General features: G+C 38.7%; 1 protein-coding gene across 4 annotated transcripts in view; it reads left to right on the top strand.

The window, feature by feature from the left end:
• The window catches only part of TBC1D8B (TBC1 domain family member 8B), a 36,177-nt gene extending 10,189 nt beyond the window's left edge, over nucleotides 1-25,988 (top strand). For 2 of the 4 annotated variants that reach the window (XM_026848485.1, XM_026848487.1), the window contains 16 exons: nucleotides 582-789; nucleotides 2,409-2,573; nucleotides 3,922-4,071; nucleotides 7,483-7,633; nucleotides 9,011-9,225; nucleotides 9,647-9,764; nucleotides 10,452-10,737; nucleotides 12,435-12,564; nucleotides 15,893-15,991; nucleotides 17,227-17,295; nucleotides 17,507-17,747; nucleotides 18,631-18,696; nucleotides 18,966-19,049; nucleotides 19,808-19,864; nucleotides 20,225-20,325; nucleotides 20,672-25,988. In XM_026848485.1, coding sequence (XP_026704286.1) covers nucleotides 582-789; nucleotides 2,409-2,573; nucleotides 3,922-4,071; nucleotides 7,483-7,633; nucleotides 9,011-9,225; nucleotides 9,647-9,764; nucleotides 10,452-10,737; nucleotides 12,435-12,564; nucleotides 15,893-15,991; nucleotides 17,227-17,295; nucleotides 17,507-17,747; nucleotides 18,631-18,696; nucleotides 18,966-19,049; nucleotides 19,808-19,864; nucleotides 20,225-20,325; nucleotides 20,672-21,082 — 2,551 coding nt within the window. In that variant the 3' untranslated portion in view covers nucleotides 21,083-25,988. The remainder of the gene's footprint in view (nucleotides 1-581; nucleotides 790-2,408; nucleotides 2,574-3,921; nucleotides 4,072-7,482; nucleotides 7,634-9,010; nucleotides 9,226-9,646; nucleotides 9,765-10,451; nucleotides 10,738-12,434; nucleotides 12,565-15,892; nucleotides 15,992-17,226; nucleotides 17,296-17,506; nucleotides 17,748-18,630; nucleotides 18,697-18,965; nucleotides 19,050-19,807; nucleotides 19,865-20,224; nucleotides 20,326-20,671) is intronic. The other 2 variants (XM_026848486.1, XM_026848488.1) reach the window with 2 other exon arrangements.
• The last annotated feature ends 347 nt before the right edge of the window (nucleotides 25,989-26,335 follow it).

The following is a 26,335-nucleotide window of genomic DNA, read 5'->3' as shown; positions in this document are numbered from 1 at the left end:
GCTGACAGTAAAACCTGGTTTAAGTTGTATTTCCTGGCTGATGGATACCTCAGTTTGGTAACAGTGCTGGAGGGATGTTGCTTTACAACCAAAACGTTGTTTCTGGTTGCAGTTACCTGTGAAGAATTAGCCCCTGGCAGATGTTTACAACATGTGCTACATTTCTAGCTAATTAACCCTCTGTCAAGCAAAAACTTGTTCTAGGTTTAAGCAGACTATTCTGATGGGTGCGGTAACAGAATAGATCAGGCTATTAGTATGTTCTTCTGCACTACCTTTAGGCCTTGATTTGGCAAAGTGCTTCACTGTGTAAGAACATGCTTGAATCTATTCCTGTTTAATGAAGTATTCAAGTATTTTGTTAAGTGGGTATATATAGATAGGTGTGGTCCTGCCCTTTGTGGCCTCTTCAAGCAAACCATAGAACCCTCCAGATCGACCCCATGGATTATGGGAGAGCGTGATGATTTACGGTCTTTTCCCAAGGTATTTTTAATTTTGGTATTTGTAAAGGCATTGTAAACTTACTTTATTTTTCTTTTGTCTCTCCTACCCCGTTTTTTGTTTTGTTTTTAACCTAGAGGCCTGGAGAGCCATGCCCACAGTGAACAGTTTAGTGCATTCTTCAGGCTACCCAAAGAAGAGACCTTGAAGGAAGTTCATGAATGCTTCTTATGGGTTCCTTTCAGTCATTACAACACCCATGGAAAAATGTGCATTTCAGAAAACTACATCTGCTTTGCTAGCCAGGATGGCAGCCTGTGCAGTGTAATCATTCCATTAAGAGAGGTAATGCAAACTGCAAGACAGAGCCAGTTATACTAGAAGTTTTGCCCTTGTGTAGTTAAATGCCAGTTTAGCAAATTTTCATTAGAATCTGCTTACTTTACACGATGTTATGTATTTCCCCTTACCTTGGATACCACATGTAGGAATTCTGTTTGTGGGTTTATAGAACTGCTTTCACGTTTCAGCTTTGTTCCCTGTATCCTCTTTCCCTTTTCTTTTTGCTCTGTTTTCTGTAGCTGGGTGCAGAATACAAATTTTTTAATACTTTTTTAAAATGAAATGCTTAATTCTTGAAGTTGAGTTAATGACAGATTCTCAAGATAAAAAGTAAAGAATTGGAGAGTGTAGAGGATCTTGAAGATTAGTAATCGCTCTGCAGTGTTTCTTTCTTATCTCAGTAGTGCAATTCTTTTTGCAGCAGTTGAGCAGTGCTGTCTGTTCAAAAGTCAGGAAATTCCATTGACGGTCATCAGTGAAAAAGTATCGATGCCGTTACAGCTGATAGTCTCAACACACTGAATAGGGACTGTATTGCAAAGGACACAGCATTCATATTTCTATAGAGTACTATAGCTAGACTGTGGAATAACTTCTGATAATATAAACCCTTCTCCATCCCTCTCTTGACTTCCTGTGATCCGGGACATTGCCACATTTTAGTCTTCCAGTGATAAAAGCTTTTTGTCAGCACCTAGACATATTTTACAACAGCCTCAAAGTTAACCAGGTTCTGTAATTGCTCTGTGTATCCTGTGTACGTACTGCCTGACATAAGACACCTGTCAGAGGGGGGTGAGCGGACATAATTTCAACAATACACTCGGTGTTCCCCACCCAGGTAAAGCATTTTATATGATCCTCTATAAATAGTCCTGCAAACAATAGATACTTGCGCAACCTGTGAAAAACAAGAAGAGGCTGTTTAAAGGAGCTGACTCTAAATATATTCTTGTGGGTTGTCAAGCCCTCACTATTTGTTCTACAGTACTGCATAGTTAAGTGGTCTTTCATTCTTCACCTATAACAGTGTAAAAGCATCAGCAATGGCAGTCGGTCTAGCTATTCATGATTGTCTCACTTCTGTTGTGCATTATTAAAGTGCATTATTAACTTCTCTAATCTGTAACTGTTCCATCATGGCAATTAAAATCAGCTCCAGCTCTGCCATGTGATATGACAGCTGTCTTTGAAAGGATATTCTCAGTGGAAATTCATTCTTGTGAAACTTGTTTCATTTGATTATTTTCAAAGGCCATGTTGTGTCTGCTTTCAGATGGTAAGAAAAAAAAGTAACAGCTTCGGCAGGTAGGAGGTGGCAAGATTTTCAAATAAGCTCAGTGCCCGCAGCTGGGAAAACCTTTTCAGAGATTTTTGGTACTCTGTTGAAAATCTGTTGCATAATACTTATTACCTTGTGCTAAAATAGGTCCAGACCACTGAGCTTTAAGAGTAGGGAGTTTGTTACTTGTGTTACTGATTCTGCTTGTGTGGTGCTTTATGCTAATGTTTCACCTACTTTTAGCAGGTGAACCTGCTAAAAGCTGTTTTTAACAGGTTTTCTCTTTCAGAAATAAGCTAGTGAAATTTGTTGCCTAATTTCTGTATCCTTGCTCCTGTAGGTCATCGGGGTGGACAAGGCAGATCCAGCCAACAGAGGAGTCAGCATTAGTACCAAAGGCAAAACAGCTTTTCGTTTCACAGAGGTCAGGGATTTCGAACAGCTTGTGGCAAAGCTCAGAATGAAATGCAATGCAACTTCAAGTCCACAACACGTCAGTACTGAGGTAATTGCTCTGCTAATTCTAATTTCTTAGTATCTGTTCCTAGGAATAAGGTTGTGTAGTCTTACTAAGAATTTATGTATCATTGTCAGTGTTTTGCTGTGTAATGCAATACATTTATATTTAAGCCTGAACCTGGATACAAGATGGGTAACAATGTCTGCTGTACCTCTAGATTTCAAGTTGTCTAAATCTACTTTTATTTGCTTTAAAAAAAATCACGTTCCCATCTCTCTCCCTCAGACCTTTCACATTAAAACAAAAGTCTACCAGTGTGATGTAAAATTACGTGTAGCTGTGTTTGATTTTTGCCAGCTGACTTTTTGACTTGGGAAGTTGATGGAATGTTTATAAGGTGGTTTTTAGATGTGAAGAAGTCCGTATGTGTAGTTTCATGCATGAGAAATAAGAAAGCAATGACAAAACAGGCCTAACAAGCACTCACTGCTTATTATAGTTGCTGTATCTTTTCTGTGAAGATTTTCCCCTGAAAAACATTTAGAATCAGCTGGAGTAGCCTCTAAAGTGACAGTTGTAAGAGTGGAGAAGCGTACAAATAAATGCCTTTTGGTAGACAATAATTATTATATCAACAAATTCTCTACCTTGAGATTTTGATTCTTAAGTGTTAAAAAGCAAAAATGAGAAATAAAAGCAAGATAGTTTGATATTAGCAGAAATGCTCAGCTGATAAGGTACAGCACAGCCTTGGGAGACCTGAGTGTTATGGTCTGCTGCTCAGAGGTGTTACCTTTTATATTACCTTATTAGGTTATATCTGCATTATTTTGGCATACCAGGCTAAGTCATGTCCCTCTGGTTTTAAGGTGTAGAAAAATAAATAACTCTGTGCCTATATGAAAGAGAATGTCTTAAACAATGGTGCTACTGTGAATGCATTCTTGTTTGGGTTCTTTTACTTTGTTTTCCATCAGGTTTTGAAAAACAATCCAGGTTCTAATGCTGGTTTTTAGATGCTCTTGGCATTTCTCTGTAGTTCAGTAGTTCAGTATATGGCTCTGTTTAAATGAATGTTTTTCTTAAGAATTCAGTGGTGACGGATGGTCAGGCCTCCCTGTCTGTTACAGTTCTCATTATGAATATTTGTCCTTGCATAATTAAGTTTTTGGCTGTAGAGATAGATTTAATTTTTTTCAAGTGCAGCCCCGTGAAAGCCCAACTGTGCAGAGCAGGGATTGCTGTTTTTAATTTGTTTTGGAAGTCTGTATCTGGTACCTGTAACAATATAATAAATAATCATGCTCTAGAAGCAAACAGTTTCTGGTATCAGTGGTGCTTCTTGAAGGATTGTTTGGCATTTATAACTACCACTGTTAAATTTTTTTTCAAGGTTGCAGCTAGTTCTACCTCTGAGAGTCCAAAGGATTTTGATGTGGGACCATCAAAGATGGGTCAGAGAGATAACAGCAAAACTGTCGGTACAGAAGCCCTAATGACTGTCTACCATCCTCAGGATGCTGAGAATCTAGACTCTAAAATGGTAAGGGATAGAATGGCTAACAGTTTTTGGAATTTAATTGGGAAGGACTGAAGTATATTCAAAATGTATTCCAGCAAGGCTGCTGATTTCCTCTAGGGCTTTGCCAGTCTTCTTTCATCTGCATTTTCTGTATTTGGACTCCACAGGGTGCTTCTTCGTAGCTCCATTCAATTTTCTGCTTATCTTGTTTAATAATGATATGCCTTATCTTCGTGGAACTAATACCCCCTGCTCTTCCACTCCTCAGGGAAGAGTTGGATGTTTGTTTTGTGATAGTTGAATGTGTTTCACTATCTGAATTGTCAAGATACAAAGTCACTACAAACTCTTTGGTGGCAAGGAGAATGTTATCAAGAAATTGACTTCATTTCTTCTTTGCTTCATTCTTTTGCACTTCTGTCTAACAAAGTTATGCGCTGGACAACGTTTATTGTTTTTGTGGTAGGACATCCTATTTTTGCTTCTCCATAGCATGTGCAAGAAGACAGAAAGGTTTTATTTAAATTTAAGTTTTTCAGCAGAACTGAGTAAATTAAGATATGAAGTTTGATATTAGAACTATCAGAAAATAAACACCCTTTGTTCAGGAGAAAAGGGAATCCAGAATTTTAAGTTCTGCTTTTTATGGTATGTTGAACGAAAGTGAACAAAATCTGCTTTTCCTTTAGGCCCCTTTAGTTGCTTTAACAATGTTAAATCTTACTGCTGCGTGTACAGAAAATGTAGCAGCAATGTTCACCCTCTCTTAGCCCTGGAGCCTGGTTGAGTTGGAGTGCCTGATCATCAGTTGCTTTGCTTCAGAGAATTGCATTTTAGGTTCATACTCAATAGTTTATTAGTAACCTTGTACTTTACAAAGAATCTATCTCACTGTTTCCAATATCTCCACCGCCTACTCTGAAGGCAGAATGCCTGTAACTTCAATTTTGTCTGAATAGGAAATTTTTGCCAGTTTCCATTTTGTGAAGCAGGTTTTACTTACGTGGCTGGTCCTACTGAAGTGCATAAGCATACACTCTTTATCTTCTGTGTTGACAGAAAATGCTAGTTTGTAAAAACATTCTATCTGATTGCTAAATACTTGATGAAATCTAAAATTTATACAGGCATAAGTGTTTTAAGCTATTAGTTCCCCTCCTTAATCCAGCTTCATTCTCCTGCAGATTTTCCTGATTATTGATTCTCTCCTAGTCCTGTTTGGAGCTTATGTAAATAAACTGAGGAAAGATTGAGAAACTGTGGGAGAATAAGGACACTGATGTCACGTCATCCCTCTGTGTGCTTTCCACCGTTTTTAGGCATCCTGTTCCAAATCTGTCAACTGATATAATGCAACAAAGCATGATGAATCAAAAAAAGGAAGCAACTCATTATGCCCGTTGAATTTCTGTGGGATATTATTTAGAGTTAGTACATTTTTATTGCTGTTACAAAGAGCAGTTCATAGACATGTTGGGATCGAAATATGTTAATTTATCAGAGTAATTAAACATGTGTCTGTGACAGTGAGTTGCCTTTGCAAATAATCATTGCTTGATTTCATTTCACCATCATGGCCAAGTACTTTTTCTCATTGTTTGTTAGAGCTCTCAAATTAGCACAGAGAAACCTGCCACCATACATAAGCAATCTAAACCTTCTTTTCACCCTCCTTCTATTGATTTACTCTTTACCAAGGAAACATTATGCTGTATATCACAAAGCAGCAACAAAAATAGGACATTTGAAAATTGGCTCAAGTTACAACAAGCAGATTTGTTTGTATGTATGTATCATACATATATATATCTATATATATATATATATATCTATCTATATATATATATATGTGTGTGTGTGTGTATTTACATGCAAGATTCTTTTTCAGCTGTTTCCAAGAGGGAGTTTTAATGTACCTCTCATTTTTTTGCCATAGGAATTGTATAAATTGTTGAATTTTCTTATCCATTATGCTGGCAGTGCATTTTTGGCATGACTCAGGAGAACTGTGATGGCACAATTTGTCCACACAGTTGCACCTTGCACTGGTTAGCTGTCTTGCTGCTTTATCACTGTTCATTCACTCCCTTTAAATCTCTAGTACTTTGTGGTCCTTTGATAATTATGCGGTTTTGTTGATGTGATGCCAGTGCAGATGGTTCAGTCCAGAGGTAAGAAATGGGGCTGTCTACCTATTGATTTAAAAAAAAAAAAAAAGAAAAGTTTAGCTGAATAGTGAACAATAAAACATAACAAGTAGATGGTGATGACCGTTTAAAATCATGATAGAATACATGCTGTTTCAGGGGACAATCAGTTTCAGCAAAGCCTCTTTACTTGCTAAAAAGAAAACATATTTGTATTTTATAATAACAGGCTGAGAGAGTTGGGGGTGTTCAGCCTGGAGAAGAGAAGGCTCTGGGGAGACCCTATAGTGGCCTCCCAGGGCTTAAAGGGGCTACAGGAAGGCTGGGGAGGGACTCTTGGTCAGGGTGTGTAGGGATGGGATGAGGGGCAACAGTTTTAAACTGAAAGAGGGCAGATTTAGATTAGATATAAGGAAGAAATTCTTCCCTCTGAGGGTGGTGAGGCCCTGGCACAGGGTGCCCAGAGAAGCTGTGGCTGCCCCCTCCCTGGCAGGGTTCAAGGCCAGGTTGGACAGGGCTTGGAGCCACCTGGGCTGGTGGAAGGTGTCCCTGCCCATGGCAGGGGAGTGGAACTAGATGAGCTTTAATGTCCCAGTCCAAGGTATTTAATGTCCCAATCCAAAGCATTATATGATTCTCTGAAAATGAAAACCCAGCCTGCATACAGTTATTGCTGTTTATGGGTTGGAATCATTCTCAAGTGGGATGTAAGGAAATAGTTGATTTTAGAAGTGGCTTGAAAAAGGTGAAAGGGAGTGATTGTTGGCTGCCTTAATACAGCAACAAGGGAGCTTCAAGCGAAGTTAGAAGGTGGCAGGTTTGAATTCAGAAAGCAATTTGCACAGAAAAATATGCTGTGTGTTGTTAAATTCAGAGAGATTGTCTCTGCTGAGGAGATGCCTGAGCTTCTATTTGCTGGAGGATGGAGGAGGATTTTGCAGGTGTTTGCTTGACCTTGCTGTCCTGTGGCACGTGTTTCTGTCAGACGGGATACTGGATTAGATTTCTTTACCTTTTGTCTGATCTGGTATAGACATTCTTGTAATAATACACTTTGAAGAATAGTAGGTCATGTAGGAGATTGCATTGTATGCCAAACTGATACTATGCACAGGTTAGATTTTGCTCTGATTTGCATCAGCACTCATTTCATGTATCAGTACGGATGCCAATGCTGTCATTTCCAGTTTATGTGTATATAACTAGAGCAAAATTTGGTCCTGTTCTCTGAAACCTGAGGAGAATCTTCCAGTATACTTTAATGCTTGTCTTCTGCTTTTCATAGTTGAAAGAAAAAATGAAAGAACAGTCCTGGAACATCCTCTTTGTTGAACGGGGACATGGTGTCAGTATGTTTCGAACAAAGAAGACTCGAGATCTTGTTGTAAGAGGGATACCAGAGGCGTTAAGAGGAGAGCTCTGGCTACTCTTCTCAGGTATTGTGTAGCAAGTATAATCGATCCATTTTGTGAACTCTACTGTATGGATGTTCTACATGGATGTTCTACTGACTGAACATAGTCTGACAAAAAATGCTCTTACCTTTGGCAATATATGTAAATTTTTCTGAGGAAAGACACTTTAAAATTACAGTTTTGTCTATTATTTTGTTTTGCATTGTTTCAAACTAAACCTGCATCTGCTTCTTTTACATCAAGCTTAACTGAAAAATAACAATAAGAATATGCTGTGCCAGGGGACAATCAATTTCAGCAAAGCCTCTTTACTTGCTAAGAAGAAAAGTATGTTTGTGAGCCTGTGTTTCAGTTATTTTGATTTAAGCTTTCTGAGAGGACAGCATTACCAGACACACACACACACACAAAAAGGAATTTGGCCCCAGTTATTGGCAGCTCTTTGCTATGTGCTGTTGCTTGGTTTAAAGAGCGAGATGTACAGGAATTGTGGACTTTCTTACACACATGGGATCTTTCCAAAGCTCTGAGTGTGCTTTTGTGACTTTCTTCTGTAGAACACACCTGTATCAGAGCACTTAACTTGAGGAAATGGGGGCCCAGGGATTTAAGACACTGCTTTACAGGACCTCTGCACTTTCTGTTTCTGTTCACTGAAACACTTGGAAAAGCAGCAGCCACTGACTTGAGCAGGGTCATACAGGAAGCCTGTGTCAGATTCAGAAAACAAGCTGCAGATTTTGAGGAGCCACCCAGGACCTTTACCACTAGCTGTACTCACTGTGTTCCCCTGGGTAGAGTTTTCTGCTCTTCCAGAAGATCTGTTTATTGTAACAAATGCATTTTGTACTCATAATTCAGCCTACTGTATGGCAGTTCCTTTGAGGACATGTGAACATGGATTTATCTTTACTAGTTTTGTTTGAGTGTTTACATGGGCATTTGTGCTTCTGTTACCAGACTAATCTCTCTGTCTTGGAAGGTGTTGACATAGTTATGGAATGAATTAGGTAAATATCAGTCCTTTGCCTGTTTTTTTCTAATCTGTTCCCAGCTCTACATATGGAAAGGTATCGTGTTTGCCAGAAAACTTGGGCAAAATCATAGGTGAAAAGATGCTTCCCTTGCCCCCAGTGCAAAAAAAAAATAATTAAAAAATCAACTTTATAATGGAAAGTGACTTAGATTTCCTCCAAGCCTTATTTTGGTTTGCTTTTCTGTTTTCATTTCAGAGTAAGTCCATTAATTTCAGTAGAATTAGTCTGATACAGTACTGCAGTAGCATCTGGAGATTCATGAGGTACCTCAGTAGACACCAAAAATTTTTATACAAATTAGACAATCATGTAGATACTTGACTGTTGTCCTCTAATACTATGCAATACAATGTATTGGCAGGTGCTGTAAATGATATGGCGTCCAACCCTGGTTATTACACTGAGTTGGTGGAAAAGTCCTTAGGAACCTGCACTTTAGCTACTGATGAAATTGAACGAGATTTACGTCGCTCCTTACCTGAGCATCCTGCTTTTCAAAGTGACACAGGAATTTCTGCACTCAGGAGAGTTCTTACAGCTTATGCATACAGGAATCCCCAAATTGGATATTGTCAGGTACAGCAGTTTTGAGACTCTTAGTGTTGGTTGTCTAAATATTAGCGCATGATGGCAGTATAGTGGCACCTCATAAAATCAGTCACTGCTCAGTAGTTCACTTTGCTTATTTCATGTGTAACATGGGTTTTTACATTGTATTTGAATTTATTGATAAATGCTGTCATGTCCACTTCATATATGCCTTTGCGTTCTTACAACATTTTTAGCACTTAAAAATATTTTAAGTAGTTTGAATACTGTGCTCTGTATTTTATAATATAGAGGTAAAAGTCTTACACTGGATACAACTGTAGGTTATCCCAGCACTCTAAAAACATGCTGTAAAGTGCTTTCAGAAATATAAATTTTAAAAAATTACAACAGTTGTGTTTTCACCATCTTTCCTCATAAATGCTTCCATTCTGTTTAAATGTTACAGGCAATGAATATTTTGACATCAGTCCTTCTGCTGTATGCTAAAGAGGAGGAAGCATTCTGGCTTTTGGTTGCTGTGTGTGAAAGGATGCTACCCGATTATTTCAATCGTCGAATCATTGGTAACATCCGTCTGTCTTTTTATCTATCTAGAATTGAATGTAAATGATCATTCATTAAGAGCAAATGCAAGGAATGAGTGGAAGACAGAACAGTGGAGAGAAACTGTTGCATTTGTTTCAGTACTTGCAGTAGAAAGTGGACTGTCCCAAGGCTCCTTAAGTAGGAGTGGATATGTTTTTCAGATATTGTCATTACTCTAGGCATAACTACTCAGGAAGTAGTCAGACTATTACATTATTCTTTTGGAATTATAACTGCAATTTATACTATTTCTTTGAAAGTTAGACAGCTTAAATAAAGGAAAAAGAGTTACTCCAGGTCCAGATTTAGTCTTTGATCTCATACTCAGTACTTGCAGGTGTATATGCTAGAGGAAAATTGGATGTGAAGTTTCTCTCTCATTGCAGAGAGGGTGTATTGGCTGACAGGAGAATCACTGGAAGTAGCCACACACCCCCAAACTGCTAACACACTTCACAGCCTGCAGAAAGGCTCTAGACCCATGCATAGAGTGCATAGCTTCCAGCACAGGGAATGAAGCCTGTGTTCCATGCAGCTAGGCCTGTTTTTGTTTTTTTGACAAAGTTGCATTAGGACATGGGCTTTATTTCTGGCCGATGCTCTGAGAAAAGTATGCTTCTCTGTATTAAGATTTGGGTGGTGGTTTTGTTATCCTTTCCCTGCAGGTGCCTTGGTAGATCAGGCAGTGTTTGAGGAGCTCATCAGAGTTCATCTGCCTCAGTTGACAGACCACATGTCGGACATGACTTTTTTCTCCTCGGTCTCTCTCTCCTGGTTCCTTACCCTTTTTATCAGCGTGCTGCCTATTGAAAGTGCAGTCAATGTGGTGGACTGTTTCTTCTATGATGGAATAAAGGCAATCTTGCAGCTGGGTCTCGCAGTGCTGGAATACAACATGGAGAAGTTGCTGACTTGTAAGGATGATGCAGAAGCAGTCACTGTTCTCAACAGGTATCAGTGTAACTGTTATTCTCAGGGGTTGCATAGCAGCTACTATAATTACAGATAGATAAGTCATTCTGGGAAGCTGAGAAGACGTTTGATCAAGACTTCCAAAGGCTTTAAAGGAATCAAGTGTTCATCTCAGGCTGAAATTCTGGAATGGGTGGCTGTAAAGTGTGCCTGGATCCTCTGAAAATCCCATTCTCCAATAAAGTTCTTCTAAAAGCATTGCCAATTTTTGTATTTTAAAGTAAAAGCAGTGTGGGTTTTGCCTAGTATTTATATCACTTATAGAAGGTGGCTTTCCTTAATCATGGGGTAATCTAGAGCACACTAAGACTGTTCCAAACAGTTTGGGCATTAACTTACTGACAACATATTCTACATCCTGTTCTTGTAGTTTAAAAGGCTCCTGGCTCCTCTACTGCTCATGGCTTAAAATTAAATAAGTCAAAAAAAATAAAGCAATGAGGACAATCATGACGAGATGTTTGTTCTATATTAGCATTTGAAGAATAAATTCAAATATGCAACATAAAATGCATCTTAAACTGATGTACTGCAAGCAAAGCTTGCAGTTTTTGCTTCACTACCTACCTAAATTCTGTTGTTGCTGTGATTGTGTATTGTGGGTACTAAAACAACAAAATGACTGTGCTGTAGGAGTCCCCAAGTTATGACTATTAAGAACTGATAATAAGAATTTCCTTTTAGTGAGACTTTCAAGTGTTGCATGTTTGAATAGCGTAGAGCTACAGAATTAATGAGGAAGATGTAATTTTTATTATAAGAGACCATGCAGCCTGGTATTTATTGTAAAACCTAGCTGTACTCATTTAAATATTTAACACTTAAAAAAAACTAACAGTAAGAGTATATTCACCCAGTTTAAATATATTAAAATCTAAAATCTAGAAGTGTAATGAAATTTTAAATTCATTAATTAATTGATTTAATTCAATAATTAATAAAAAACTGCTGTTTCTACTTGACACCCAAGATTTTGGTGATTTATTATGAACTCCTTTTGAACTTTTGCTTTCAACATTTTATCTGGCTGTAATACTTCTGTTGCACAGTTAATCCAGCCTGCAGCATGCTGGTCTATTTAAAAAATAATTACAGTAGTTTGCCTCTTCTCAAGAAGAAGGAAGCCATCAGTCTGCAGATATGTCTTCCTCAGGACTTGGCCAGCCTCCATAATGGGTCTGTTTAAGTTGGTTATGTAGGTATGATGAATAGGTGCAGATCAGGCATGTCTTGATTTGTGCATCTGAGGGAATTAAGACTGCCTCAGTCACAGTTCAGAACAAGCCTCTTTTCCTCTCTCCCAGTTATGTATTACAACCTTACTAGATGGATTAGAAGACCAGGGAAATGCTGAGTGGAAGGGACCTTGGCAAGTCTCTAGTCTAACTTCCCATTCAACAGAGGATTACTGCTAGCACTTAGATCACATCAGCCATGGTATTGTCTAGCTGGGTCTTTAAAAAATCCCAGGGCTAGAAGCTCTATAACCTCCTCTGGATAGGTGGTTCCCATGTTTTTTTATCTTTGTTACTATTACAGCATATTTGTGCTACTCATGCTGATATTCTTTGCTATTTTCCATTCTCTGCACACTTTTTATTCAGTAGTTGCTAATGTTATTGTTCTGTTGTGATAAACTGGTTCCTACTGATTTCTCGTGTGTTTGCTTTGTGCAGATTTTTTGACAGTGTCACTAACAAAGACAGTCCTTTGCCTCCAGCTGTGCAGCAGGGCTCCAGCCTCAGCGATACAAAGAGTGACCATCCAAAAGTGGATATTACTGATTTGATCCGAGAGTCGAATGAAGTATGTGTTCTTGTGGGTATGTTTTCACATCCCATGCAGTGTTTACATTGCATGGGCTACCTTAAAAATAGTACAGCTGCGCTGTACAAACTAGAGTAGAAGAGCTGTCCAATTTTATCTAGAAACTGGGCTCTGTATTTTGTTGAGCCTCACTGAAGACCTTACAGGTTATGGCATAGGGTTTTTTTGTATTGTTTTGGTTTTTTAACTGCCTGGAAGTGCTTGCTGAGCTGTCCTGAGTGGAGTTCCGTCACAGGTCATGTACTGCGATCCCTCATTTACTTTTTTAATATGTCAACTAAATTACAAAGTACAGCAGAAATCGTTCTTGCATTTACTAATTTGAGACTTATTACTGCACATTGCAGGTAGTGGTAACATTTCATAACAACCTGTGCAGGAAACTGTGTACTTGAGTAGTTCATTGTATGGGTTTAATGACTGTTTAGATTTGTGTTGGATGAGGAAGACCAGTTAGGATCTTTTAGCATTTTCTTCCAATTTGCAAGTTTGATTTCTGCAGTGTCTAACTTTGCAGCTCTGCAATGGGGAGGAAATAGGTCTAGATTCTCCTTCTACTTTTGTTCTCAGATTTTCACGAGGCGTTTCCTTCATTGGCATGATTTGTATCATGGTATTAATCCATTTGTATATAGGTTTCTGCTCAGCCCACCTGAAGTGAAAGGCAAGTTGTGAGAAGAGATTTGTTCACACTTTGGGTTTTCTATTAGCTAGTTATTTTTAGCTGCTTTTTTTTGTTTGTTTTTTTTTCTTTACTGATTCAGTCATATGTTTCTAGTGAAAGATCCACAATACATCTCTTGGAAAAATGCCCTGGCCTTGACTCAGAAAAAGATTAACTAACTGTAATTTGTGTAATTTAGAACTGTCTCTTTTGATTTTTACTGAGAAAAGGGCTTTGCCTTTAGTGGGTTGAACAAAGACAAGAAAGAATCAGAAATGTAAGTTTTCTTTAAGTGTCTTTATAGTGTTGGGCTATCAGTATTGTTTCACAAGATGTTATACTGAAGAATCATGCTTGTAGGACACTTTAAGATTCTTGTAAGAATAGTTGCAAACTATTATGGGTCTTGTCATGGTGAGATCTCACAGTGAGGATGAATATTTGCAGAATAAAGAACAGAGATGATAAATAATGAAGTGCTCTGTATTGCATTCTGAAGTGTAAGCTGAATCTTTCCCAGAGATGGAATTGTTACTGAAAAACAAAGCAAAAGAAATTCCCTTTCTTCTTCCCCTGCCTTTGCAGGCAGGTGCCTGGAGCAAAGCAATAGCCTCTGATCTGGTATAGCTTTTGAACATTGATTTGGGCAGATCCTTGAAACTGAATCTCCCACTTCCAAGTTGACGGCACTGTTCCTAGGCCTGTATCCCCATTTCTATCTCATAACCTGTTTTCTGGATGCAAATTTTTTTCCTCAGCTGAAATTGAATTTCTTAAGTGCTGGTAAGTGTCAAAACCCCTTGTTTGAGAACTGCTGATACAAAGTGAGAATCAATTTCCTGCTTCCCATTTTGACCAGACAGTTTCAACACAATTCTGTTCTGCTGAAGGGTTTTATTTTGGTATCACTGTGGAAATAAAACAAATTTCAAAATGGGATGATTGCTGCAATGGGAAGTTGTCATTCTGCAGATAGATCTAGTTACAAATCATGAATAAGTGAACAGAGATGTTCTTTGTGATGCTGTTGCTTTGCATGGGTAGATAAATGAGATTAAGTGAAAAGATACAGAGTTGAATTTTAAAATGATGTTCAGTTTCATGCCTTTATGACTCAGGCACAAATGCAAGACTCATTCTTTGGCTGTCTAATCAGGTATGAAGAAGTCACATTTAACTAGAGAATGGAAGAACGTGTTACATTTTATCGCATCACACTAATTCAGAATTAGATTATACATCTTGTTTATATTGTTGCTGAGGCCGTTGCACAATACCAGTGCCCAGAAGCCAGACCAGTGAATGGGTTATGATTCAGAGATGCAATTTCTCTCTGCTTCCTCTTTGTTTCAAGTCAGAAGTAGGCTGGTCGTGGCCTTCACAGGAACATAGAAATACAGTTCTGGAAGAGAGCTCCACAGGTCATCTAGTTCAGCTCCCTGTCCAGCATACCTCCTTGAAAAATGTCTACTGTTGTTAAAACTCTGACACAAAAGAAAATCTGCAAATACTTTAGCCTATTGTAGGGTTTCTCTGTCCTTGTCAGAAAATATCCAGTCTAATTCCTCTTGGATGCTCATAAAGTGCTGTTGAGTATGGGCAATTGCATTTTTCTCCTCAATTCCTTGTTGCTGTTAGGTTGTTGTTCATTATTTACCCTTTGAACTGTCATCTCTTCTTTTTCTAGATTCAACACAACCAGTTCCTCTAACCTTTCCTCAGAGCTCATGTGCTTGGACTCTTTATGACTGTGGTGCAGTTTTTAATACATAGTTTAAAGTACATTACTGAAAATGGGAAGAAAACACACGATGGAAAAACTTCTCAAAGTCCTGCCTAATTTGATCATTTATCCCTCAATTGTCCTTGAAGTTTGTTATTAGAACCAGTTGTGCACATGCTGCATAGTGATTGTGGTTAGGCCATGTCTTCCCGGTTGCATGTGTGGCTGGAGTGTCAAAAACCTCACAGAAGTAAAGATGTATCATATCCGCTGTTTCAGTTCTACAAACTAGACAGTTTCCTCATAGGAGGAAATTAAATTGATTTGACATGATCTTAATTTATCATATCTGTTTCTATTTTGACTTCACTTGTTTAATAATTTGTGCCACGATTTCTCTGGGAATTTATTTCTAGTTTTTGCCTACTATCCTGCTTTTCTTTAAAGGTAAATCACATTTATTCTACTCCTATGCTCAAACACCTTCCCCGTCCTTCAGAAATTCCAGAGGTAGCTAAGAACAGTTCAGAAATCACTTCAGTTGATTTCTGAAGTTCACTAGAGTGAACTTCAAGACCTAACAATACTCACAGACTCTGCTACCCTGCAGTAGTAGTCACTGTGTGATAGCAGCGTTGGATATAGAGCTGACACACAGTAAAATCCCTTCCTTTGTCTTCCCACACAGCGAACTGCTCCAGTTTCTTCTTTCTCCATCACTCTTTAAAACACCTGCCCTTTTAAAAATCACACTGTTAGGGGGAATGTTAGTGCTCTAATAAATGATTTTTTGCTCAGAGTTATTGGGCTCTTCCTTTGTGTCCATACTTGTATTGTGCTTAGCTACAAGAAAGACAAAAATATCTGCTTAGATGTGTGTAGCAACAGCTGATTTAATGGAACAATGCTTTTCTTCTTAGAGATACGGTGATATTCGACATGAGGATGTTGAGAGCATGCGCTGCAGGAACAGGCTTTGTGTGATCCAGACGTTAGAAGCTACGACCAAGCAGAATGTGGTGAGTGACTTGGAAGAGCTAAACCCTTCCCTCTGGTAATACTTTTTCTGTTTTGGAAAATTCTGTGAAGAGCTACATTTTCAAGGGCCAAATATATGCTTTTATATGCTGTAATCCCTCTTGTCTGCAGGGTGTCTGTTAACTGAGGTTTTGCCTGTGATGTTTTTAGTCTGTGAATCACAGCATGACCTTCTGGTCTCTTTACAAGTAACACCATTGCAGAGGCTTCTAAAGGCTGGCATATCTCTGATGCTTTGCATTTATTGGAACAGGCTGACCTATATTTCTATCTGCTGTTGTTAATTGTTAATCATTTCTTGTAGAGGCATAGAGCACTGTAAAATGTCCACAGTGCTACAGTAAAACAATTAATCACCTGCAACCCCAAATGTCACTGAAGAGATGATTGTACTGTGTTCAACGAGGGTTGCTTTTTGTCTGAGGCGTGTGTGGATGTCCAGTCATGTGTCCGTGGTGTGGTAGCTCTTCAGCTGCCAATACCATCCTTCAAGTTCAGACTCTTGAATGAAGGTGGAGGTTGCAAGGTGCTTCCTTTGCCTGTTTTCTTCAGTGGCTCATTTCCAGTAACTGATGACAATACTAGTCTATTTAACAAGCAGTGCTTCTTTCTGTAGTAAATGTGGCTTCTAGCGACTAATGCTAAATCATGCTGTTGGTTGTGCTAAGATGATAACTGTTGTATTTCACTTTACAAAACATACTTACTGTGAAGGTGGAATCTGGTCGTGTAGCTAACTTTGTTTTAAAAAGCTGTAAACATATTTTTTTCTTAAATTGAAAAAATGAGGAATCAGCTTCACTGTTGAGAACTGAACATGCATTTGGCCATTATAAAGGAAGCTATATGTTACATCATTATAGATAATTGAGTTTTATGTCCTGGGTTTCATAGTGTAGGCTCCATGTATGCAAGTAATGTGACTAACTTTAAGATTCATTTTTTTGGGAGAAATTATTTCTTTCAGTCTATAACAGGAGGTTGGACTAGATGACCTTTAAAGGTCCCTTCCAACCCAAACCATTCTATGATTCTATAATCTTCTGATTGCTTTTAAGAAGTAGTTCTATTCTTACTTCTAATTGTAACATGCCCAAACCTGGAATATTCAAACAGTGTCTTTTAATCTAAGGTTAAGTCTCCCATAACTTTATCCTACAGGCTTATTCCAAGGAGAGAAGACTCATTAATTAATTTTCTCTTAATTTTGTTCCAGCTACGTGTTGTGTCCCAGGATGTAAAATTCAGTCCTGGTGATCTTGAAGAGCTATATGAGTTATTCAAGGTAATGTGCAATTTTTCTCACTTACCAAACACCCATCTTAATGGTGGACTGTGTTACAGGTATGAAACAGTTTTGACAAATTGAGATAAAAGCTAGATTGAACATATGTTTTTCATGTCAGCTTTAAATCAAATTACATAGTTAACTTCCCACATCTTTCACTTGGAGAGAGTTGTTTCAGAAAATCTAATATTTTATCTTTTCTTTGCAGAAGGAGCACTTTCTTTCCTGTTATTGGAATGTAAATAGTCCTGTCTTGCAACATCATGATGCCAGTCTGCCATATCTTGACCAGTATCGGATTGATTGCCAGCAATTCAGGATTCTCTGTCACCTCTTGAGCCCCTGGTCACACTGTGCAAACAGAGACTCGCTTGCATTGTGGACATTCAGACTAATGGATGAGAGCTCCGACTGTCTGATAAACTTCAAACAATTTGCCTGTGTTTTTGGTATGAGAACAACACATATATGCAGCACATTCACAAGGGAACTCCCATCTTGGGAATAGTCCTGGAGTCTATCACCTTCCATACACTTTATAAAGACCCTAAGGAGACTAGCCTCTTAACTTGGGATCAAATAGTCTCATTTTTATCATGTGACATTAAATGTAAAGACTATTTAAATGGCAAGCCAAATGCTCAAATTACATTTATAAGCTTGAGAGTGGGAGCTACACTATTTAGTGAATTATAAAGGCTTGAAGTTATGGAACTGTGCTTTCATTTTCTTGTCTGTATTTCACCATAAAATAGCTAACACAAGGCTTTACAAACTAGTAACTTTCCAGAGATGTTAATCCCCTGGAGAATAACCTGCTATTTGAGATTAAATTTAAACATGACTTTACCATCAAAATGTCAGAAAGTTAGGAAATGGTATGATCTCATTGCCCAGCCTGTTTGGTTAATGATAAATGCTTCCTCATACTAAGCCATCTCATACACAGATCGTGCAAGATGACCAATGCCTTATATCTCTGGGGAACTGAAAGTTCTCTTGATTTACTACTCTGTTCCCTTCATCTTGTTTTCAAAGTGACATTGTTCAGGAAACAAACATTTAAGGGAAAATGCTGAGAAGACATTATTTCTTTGGTGCTGGGTTTCATTTTAGTAAGTTAGAGACATTATTAGTGTTCTTTCCTCAGTGTAGGCAAAGCCCAGGCTCAGATGCAGGTGATACTCCCTTCCTTAAGCTTCATTTCTAATTATACTCCATGTAAGGTAGGACATGTGCAGTTCCAACCTCCCTGGGTTGTATTTGTTTAAGAGGGTGTTTTTTAAAGGTTGGTCCAGTTGAACAGACTGTCTTGCCTCTTTCCTCTAACAGATATCATGTATAACGGAAGTTTCACAGACAAACTCAAGCTTCTTTTTAAGTTGCACATCCCTCCAGGTAGGTGAGAGGTAGTGGCTTTTAACATCTTGCATGTTTTTTTTTTCTTAGCTTTACTTTTCTTCCTATTGTCACCAGTCCTGGCTACAGTACAGTCCCATAACTATAATACAGTTCTTCCACAGTGATGTATTCTTTGGGAAGGACTTAACCTGCTCCAGCACCATTTCTCTTGATAGATATCATTTGTCTGTACAAAGCTTTTGCTTTTTTTCACTGCTTTGGGTAATGCTTGGGAGCCCTAAACCCACTTTATTTATTTATTGCAGCTTTTACTGAAGTAGAATCTCTAAGCCCTTCCAAGGGTGGTGATCTTTCAAAAGAAGAACTAATCCACTTCAGCCAACTCAGTGGTAAGCTCCAGAGTGTGACGCTTTGCCCGCAGAATATTAGAAAGATTCTGTTAATTATCTCTTGGTGAAAAATGGGGAGCACTTTTCTGAAAACTAGTAAATGGAGATGGGGGAATTGCATGGAAATAGGGAAGTGTATTTGGTCAGCGTTTGTCAGCATATCAGGCAACCTGTTGCAGTGGTTGTTGAAGTGATGACCATTTCACTTTTGCATTCAAGGCATAAAGAAATTATATTTCCTGCCTCAAGAAATAAAATATCCAAATCCATAATTATTTTGGGGCACATATGTAAGCGTTTCAAAATCCTTTGTTTCCATTTTAAACCAAGCAAGCTGAAAAAAGTTTTGTGGACTCTGTGACGTTGATAAAATACCCTGGAAAGCTGTGCAGTTTTCCTTCTTTGGAAGACACCCTTTTTTGGTTTTTAAAAATCCAGAAGTACCTTGTCTGTAACACATGGGTACCGTTCTCACCACTGTTCAAGAAATGAGTCATGAACATCATGAAGATTACTTGCTTGATATAACTGTTGGCAGTTTCTTTTGTGATCTCCAGCCTCATGGTGGCTTCTGTTTTTATAGTAAGTATACAGATCTTACCATGTGGTTTCTTCTCAGCCTAACTTGTTATGAGAACACAGGGATTGGTTAGGGTCTTGATCCTTAAGTAAGGAATATTTGATAAAAGGAAATGAACCATTGGTCCTCTTTTCTCAGAGAAATAACTTTTTCTTCTTTTTCTTCTCGTAAATTGTAGTTTCATCTGTTGGGGATAGTCTTGAACGTGATTCTTTGAAGAGCAGCCCAGAAAAGGGTAAAGAATCCTGGGGACATGTTTGGTAACTGTGTCTCTTGGGGGAGTAGAGCTGGGAAATGGTGTGGTGACAAATGTATGTATGTATATGTATGTATGTATGATATATGTATGTATTCTAACGTCATCTCTAGCGTAGTGCTAACGCTGTATCTTCTTCTCTAAGTACAGTCCTGGGCAGCGAGAGGGCAATGAAAACTCTGATCCTTTTTAGTCCTTGGCCCCACTGCTCTGTTGAGAAGGAATGACATTGAGGATGCCTGTTCTTCAGCTCATCATCCTTCATAGGAAGCTTTTAGTTCTTGTTTGTTCACTTCTTTTTTGTTTTCTCTTTTTTTTTTTTTTTTTCTTTTTGTCAAGTAGGAAAGGGGAAGGTTGATATTCAGGCATATCTGAAACAATGGCAAGATGAACTTCTTAAAAAAGAAGAAAACATTATGGATTTGCCAAGAATGAATCAGGTAAAGTCTGTCCGAATCTTATTTAAGTCTATTTTTGATTGTTGTATATCCTTTAAGTTCTGTTAGTAATTTTCTAAAGGATTTGTAGGATCCCTTAAATTTCAGACCTTCACATTAATCATTAGACTGTGAGGTTTTTTTAAACTGCTGTAACTGTAAGCTTATGAAGAGAGGGACTTTCATATACACTTAGTTTATGAGGGCTGGTCCCCACCCAATGTTGTCGTTAGAGTAGTTGTACCAGGTGCCCAGCAGCAGCAGGTGCTGGATGAAGGTCACAATGTGTAGTGAAACAGGATGGTTGTGTTGCTGTTCTCTGAATTGTCTCCTCTATATCTGTCCGTAGTCTCAGTTCATCCAGTTCTCAAAAACTCTGTACAATCTGTTCCATGGGGATCCTGAGGAGGAACTGTTATATCAGGCTATAGCGGTGGTTACCAGCCTCCTGCTGAAAATAGAAGAAGTTGGGAGAAGACTGCAGAGTTCCACATCAGCAGTCAAAAGTCCAGTTGCCATTACGGAGGTGCCTGCTGAAATCCCCAGGAAAGGGCAGGAGGAAAGCAGCTCTGAGCAGACTGAAGGCAGCAGAGCACAGAATTTGAGAGAGAACCATGAATGGTCTTTTGCCTTTGAACAGATTCTGGCGTCCTTATTAAATGAGCCAGCCTTTGTCAGATTTTTTGAGAAACCTCATGACATAAAAGTTAAAATAGAGAGTGCTAAAAATTTACAACTTAAGGCAAGAATCAGAGTGTAATTTTCTTTACCTTTGACTCTGAATTAACCACGTAACGCACTTACAAATGAAGGTTGTTACTATGGAATTTGAGTCTGGTGTTTACATATGGAATGGAGTTTGAAGAGTTAGCTTTAAATATCAGATTACTGGTATGTAATGTAAATAAAAATAGTTTGAAGCACAATTACTTTCTTGCATTGTTCATAAGTTTCACTCTGAAAAAAAGTACTGAGTAATAAACTGTCTTTACCGTGTTATTAAAATATGCAACATTGCTTGGAAATACTGGATGTGACCTGTTGCGAACCTATCGAATGACAGTTGTTACAATGTGTGCTCTCCAGCTTCATTTCTAATACTGTGGTGAAAGGAATGACTTCCAGCCGTTCTCACTTAAAAGGAGTATCGACAGCTTAGAGGTCGTCTTCCAGGTTAGCTTAATTAGTTATTTCCAAACTTGCATGTAGACTGGGATCAAAGCAGGGTCAAGACTAAGAATAGAGGCTGCAGTAGGCACAAGAGCATGAGGTTAGAGAAGGAAGTTGTCTTGCTCTCAATTCCTCTGCTTTGGTGTTACCAGTGGTCCTGGACTCTTGCAGATTCCAGCCCCTTGTTGGCAGTTTGCAGGCTGCGTTCTGCCAGCCCGTCTCATTTTTTGCAACAAACAACTGGTTTCCTGCTTTTCTAGCTCAGCCTATATATAAGGTCTCTCTCCCATTTTCCTTCCAATCCTCCTACAATACTGGTGAAAAGGATGGAAGCTTGTTAGGTCGTCCAGGCTGCACACAGATGCAAAAGTTAGTACAAATTGTTGAAACCAAGGGAAAGCAGTGGCTAAATCTGTGTGATCACGTGGTGGTTGTCATTCATCTTGCAAGAGGAGCCATTGTTGGCTTCTTAGGAGCATGTTGATGAAATCTAGTTTTTCTTGTGACTGGAAAGCCCAAGCACAGACCATCTTTAGCTGCTTCATAGTTAGCTGAATGCTGGCTATTGAACAGCCAGGGACAGATTAGTTGCTCCTTTGCCTACCCTGAGTCCATACCTCAGCCTGGTAATTATTGTTTCTTTTCTATAGCGCTCTGGATTATTGCTGCTCTAATATTTTCTATCTGCCAGGATTCATGGCAACAAGAAAATCCTCTGGAATCTGACTTGAAATTTTTAATATATAAAAAAATGATATAGTAAAGATCCTGTGCAGGCAAGCTCTGCCAGTGATAATGCTGATAAATATTGACCTTGAACCTGCAGTAGCTGGTGCTAGAATGGGTTTAGAGAAGGAGGGGAAGACCTTGTATTTTAACAGCAACAAAAAAGTAAACTGGGACTCTGCTAAACTAGTTTTAAAAGGCTGTTTCTAAAGCCTGTGTGACAATCTTTCTCTGCAGAGCAGCATTATTTTTGTACTGTGCATGTTTTTTGTAAAGAAGCAGAATGGGGATGGTATCATTCACTGGCACTTTTCTTGCAATACTAATATGAATAAAGAACAAAATGAAATTCTGACTTGTGTTATAAACACTTGGTGAAATACCATCATTGCAATCGGTGTTAAAGTTCCCATGCTACTTCTGAAGAATACAGTTTTGATCGGGAGCACTGAATTTATGAATTATTTCTTCTGTTCTCCCCCATACTCTCAGGTATTATTGTAAAATAAAGTTTTATTGAATGAACAGTAACTCCAAAAACTATATCATATATGTGAGAAATGAAGCTTTTTTCAGAAGCCTTCATAAAGTAATTACCTTGATAGAATATAATACTGATTTGTATTTTTATGTGTAAAATATAAAAACTAATTCATACGGATGTGTTTCTGAGGCAAAGCAGGGCAACACTGTGTTACTTTTAAAATGTATTTACTCACTGTTTTCCTAATGTTGTTTTAGTAATACAGAGCAGATGATGTAGTTGTTCTAGTCCAGGACGTACTCAGATAAAGTTTGCTCAGTGAGTAATAATTCTGCGAATAGCTATACTGAAATTAATGGAGCCCCATGAAAATAGATGCAGCTGCCCATCCAAAAAGCTTTTGCAGGTTTATGATGGATTATTATTCATTTCAAGAAGCAGTCAAAGCTATGAACTATTTGCTAAGCAGGAGTGCACAGAGATATGAAAGTCTTAAAACTCAAAGACATTTTTCAGTTGAGAGACAAGATGTTAAGACCTAAGTACCGAAGACTCTACTGAAGGCACCTGCAAAACACAATCGCCTTGTGACACTAGTTGGTTTGGTTATGCAAAACTGAGCAGCTTTTTAAAACACCATTTTCTATTAGTTTATTTCAATTCAATCCAAGAGACTGTAGGGCCATTAGCAATTATGTAGTTCATCTCAGCTATCATATCTATGTATAAAGAGAGATTACCAGCATATATATGTATATAAAAAAAACAGATTTTAAGGTGAGAAGTTAGGATATATAGGGGAACGCTAGCTTTTAGTAACTGCATGGATTTTCTGTTCAGTTTGTTTCTATTTTTTTCCAAAAAGGGTAATGTCTTTAAATCATTCCTGTAATACACCTGCAGGTTGATCCAGCAAGAGTAGTCAGAGTGGCAGGGCTCAGCAGGCCAGAGGCTGGAGCAAGGTCACTCGCTCCACAGTGTGCCATAACACTGAGGGACACTTGTGCTTTGCTTGTGGCAGGGTAACTCTGGAGTCAGGGTCTAGCTCCTTCCCTTCCTGCTGTGGAGGTCGGCTGGCTAACAGATACGTGCAGGATCAGCTGGGACGGGGGAGCTGGAGCAATAGAAGCTTTTGCCCGCTCTTCAGTCCCAAAGGGTGATGCCTTGACTTTAAAGCCCTGGGGCCTTATCTGGGCACAGAGATCGCCATGCGATACAGCTTTTTGGCCATCTGAAGTTCTTGGTGATGCAAAGCTGATCCCAGCTTGCCATCGTGGTGCATTGGGGCGCTGCGGGTGCACACATGTGTTGCAGGAGGTCGGCTGCCCCTGTAGCTGGGAATTCAGAAGTGCTCACAAGAAGTCTGGCAGTTGCACAGCATCTGACCCAGAATTACTCAGCTACTCCCCAAGCAGGGGACTTTCCATTCAAATTGTAACAGAAGTTTTTAGAAGTATTTCTGAACTTTTGAACAGTTCATTCACAAACAGGAAGCAGCGTGGTTGAGTACTGATGTGTCATGTCACGTATCCGTCCTTTTTTTCTATAACAATTTTCATGAAGTTATCTGTCTTTTATTTTTTCGGTTCAATCAGAAAAAACTAAATGAATGTGCATCATTCAGTACAAACTAGACAGTTGTAGGTAGGAGATAGATTGCTAAAACTAGTGATGCTGTTTATACAGTTTTAAAATTGCACTACCTGCTGCCATGTCACCAGTGTGACTTGGCAGCTCTGCCATGGTTATTTATCCCAAAACATTCTCAGTGGCCGTTAGTGTTCACTGCACAGTCCCTTCTAGTGGCTAGGCCATTATTATTGTTGCTATGCACATAAGATGCCTTTTGTCGTACGTAACCCTTAGCCCAGGGGGAGGGCTGGCAGAGCTCTGATGCTCCCTCTCTCTTGCAACACAGCATGTGCTCGGGGAGCCTGTGGCCGTTCCCCAGCTCCCAGAGAACAGCAGCAGCCCTGGCCGCCCCGAGGAGCGGGCTGCTCAACCTCGCTGTGCGCCCAGTTCAGGGCTGGAACACATGAGGGGAGGGAATAGCTCAACTAATAGTAATAAAGGTACGAGCCCTTTCTACCAGGGGGAGAACTGCTTCTAAATCAACCAGTAGCATTTCCCAGGATATGGAAATGGTCACTGCCATGTGATTCAGAAAAAGTACTCTGTTGTTTCTATCCATTCCTAAAGCAAGCCACTTGTTCATCACTCTAATGTCTAGATTAGAATGTATTTTAGAAGAGTTAGCTACCATAGAGACTAAGAAATAGCTGTGTGTTGATTTTTTTTTTTTTCCAGTTGTTATCTGGACTAAAACATAAATATATATTCTAATTTGTTTCCAGAAAAATAGGCTACATTGTCTTTTTTGCTATAGCTTTGTCACTTTACCAAGAAGGCAACACATGTTTGTGTTGGCAGGTTGGCTTTTTATATAATGTGTTGTATGCAGAAGTACTGTAAGACAAATGGGGTGTTAAATAAAAATGTGTTTCACTTGAGAAAAAAAAAAATCTGTGTTTGAGGCACTATTATTTCTCGTGATGCACTGCTTCAGAAGTTCCTTTAAGAGCACTGGTCATGTTAAAGCTATGTTTAGCGAGTGCTTTTCAAAGCAAGGACCAAGCCAAAAACCATGCTAAGGTGACAACCTCCCCAGAAGTGTGGGAAAAATGAAGAGGAAACCCAGATTTTCAAGCCTAGGCCTAGTTTAACTTGCATAGAGCCTGGGCTTGCTTCAGTGCCCAGTGGGCAAGTGCATTAGCCCAGAAGAGTACCGTTAGGTGGTTTTTGCATCCAAATTAAAACATTTACAGTGTGCAGACTTGTCTACACTGACTCTGAAGCCTTGTTCCAATTTATGTGCCCCTATTGCTTCTGGCACTGGCCCTGGAAATCCCCGTCTCCATCTTGAGCCCCGTCCCTGCAGCTGTTTTTACACATATGCGATGGCTGCTGCTCATGTGCCTCCTGTGGAGCAGGGAGCAGATTCTGATCCCCATCGGACCCATACCACCCAAGGAATAACAACAGCACAGAGTGTATAAGAGGTCTTACAAGTAGTATTTTATTTCTTTTTTTCTTTCTTTTTTTTTTTAAAATACTATGTACAATCTGTTTAAAGCTTGTTAAAATGCATGGGCTCCCACTCAATGGAGCTGTGCAGGGACATAGAGTCAAGACAAATAAAATCTTTACTGTTCATCTTCATAAGACACTTTCTTTTTCCCATTACAAAATACTTTTAAGAATAGTAACATTTATAAATGTATCTATATTCGACATCATATAAAATAAACCAAGATTTATACTCAATTCTAATATTTTTTCTTATTTTCTTTTTTTTTGCTTTTTTTACATGAAGTATATACAATATATACAGTAATTTTTCACTGTGTTTGTCAAACCAGCCTGATTATACCCACCAGGCTTTAGCTTATATGTACAAATATGCTAAAAGTGCAAGACTTAATTAAAGCTGCCTGTGTTTTCAGAGGTCTGGAATTGTGTGGCCTATATATACATTTTTATATACAGATATACACATATGTGTATATTAAAAATACATGTATCTGTATATCTATATATAGAGAGATATATAGTATATAGGTGCTTGTGTACTAG

The sequence above is a fragment of the Athene cunicularia genome (assembly GCF_003259725.1).
Source record: "Athene cunicularia isolate RWA chromosome 4 unlocalized genomic scaffold, athCun1 chr4_part3, whole genome shotgun sequence".
NCBI lineage: Eukaryota > Metazoa > Chordata > Aves > Strigiformes > Strigidae > Athene > Athene cunicularia.
The sequence above is the reverse complement of the archived record's forward strand: the minus strand, read 5'-3'. Positions and strand labels throughout refer to the sequence as shown.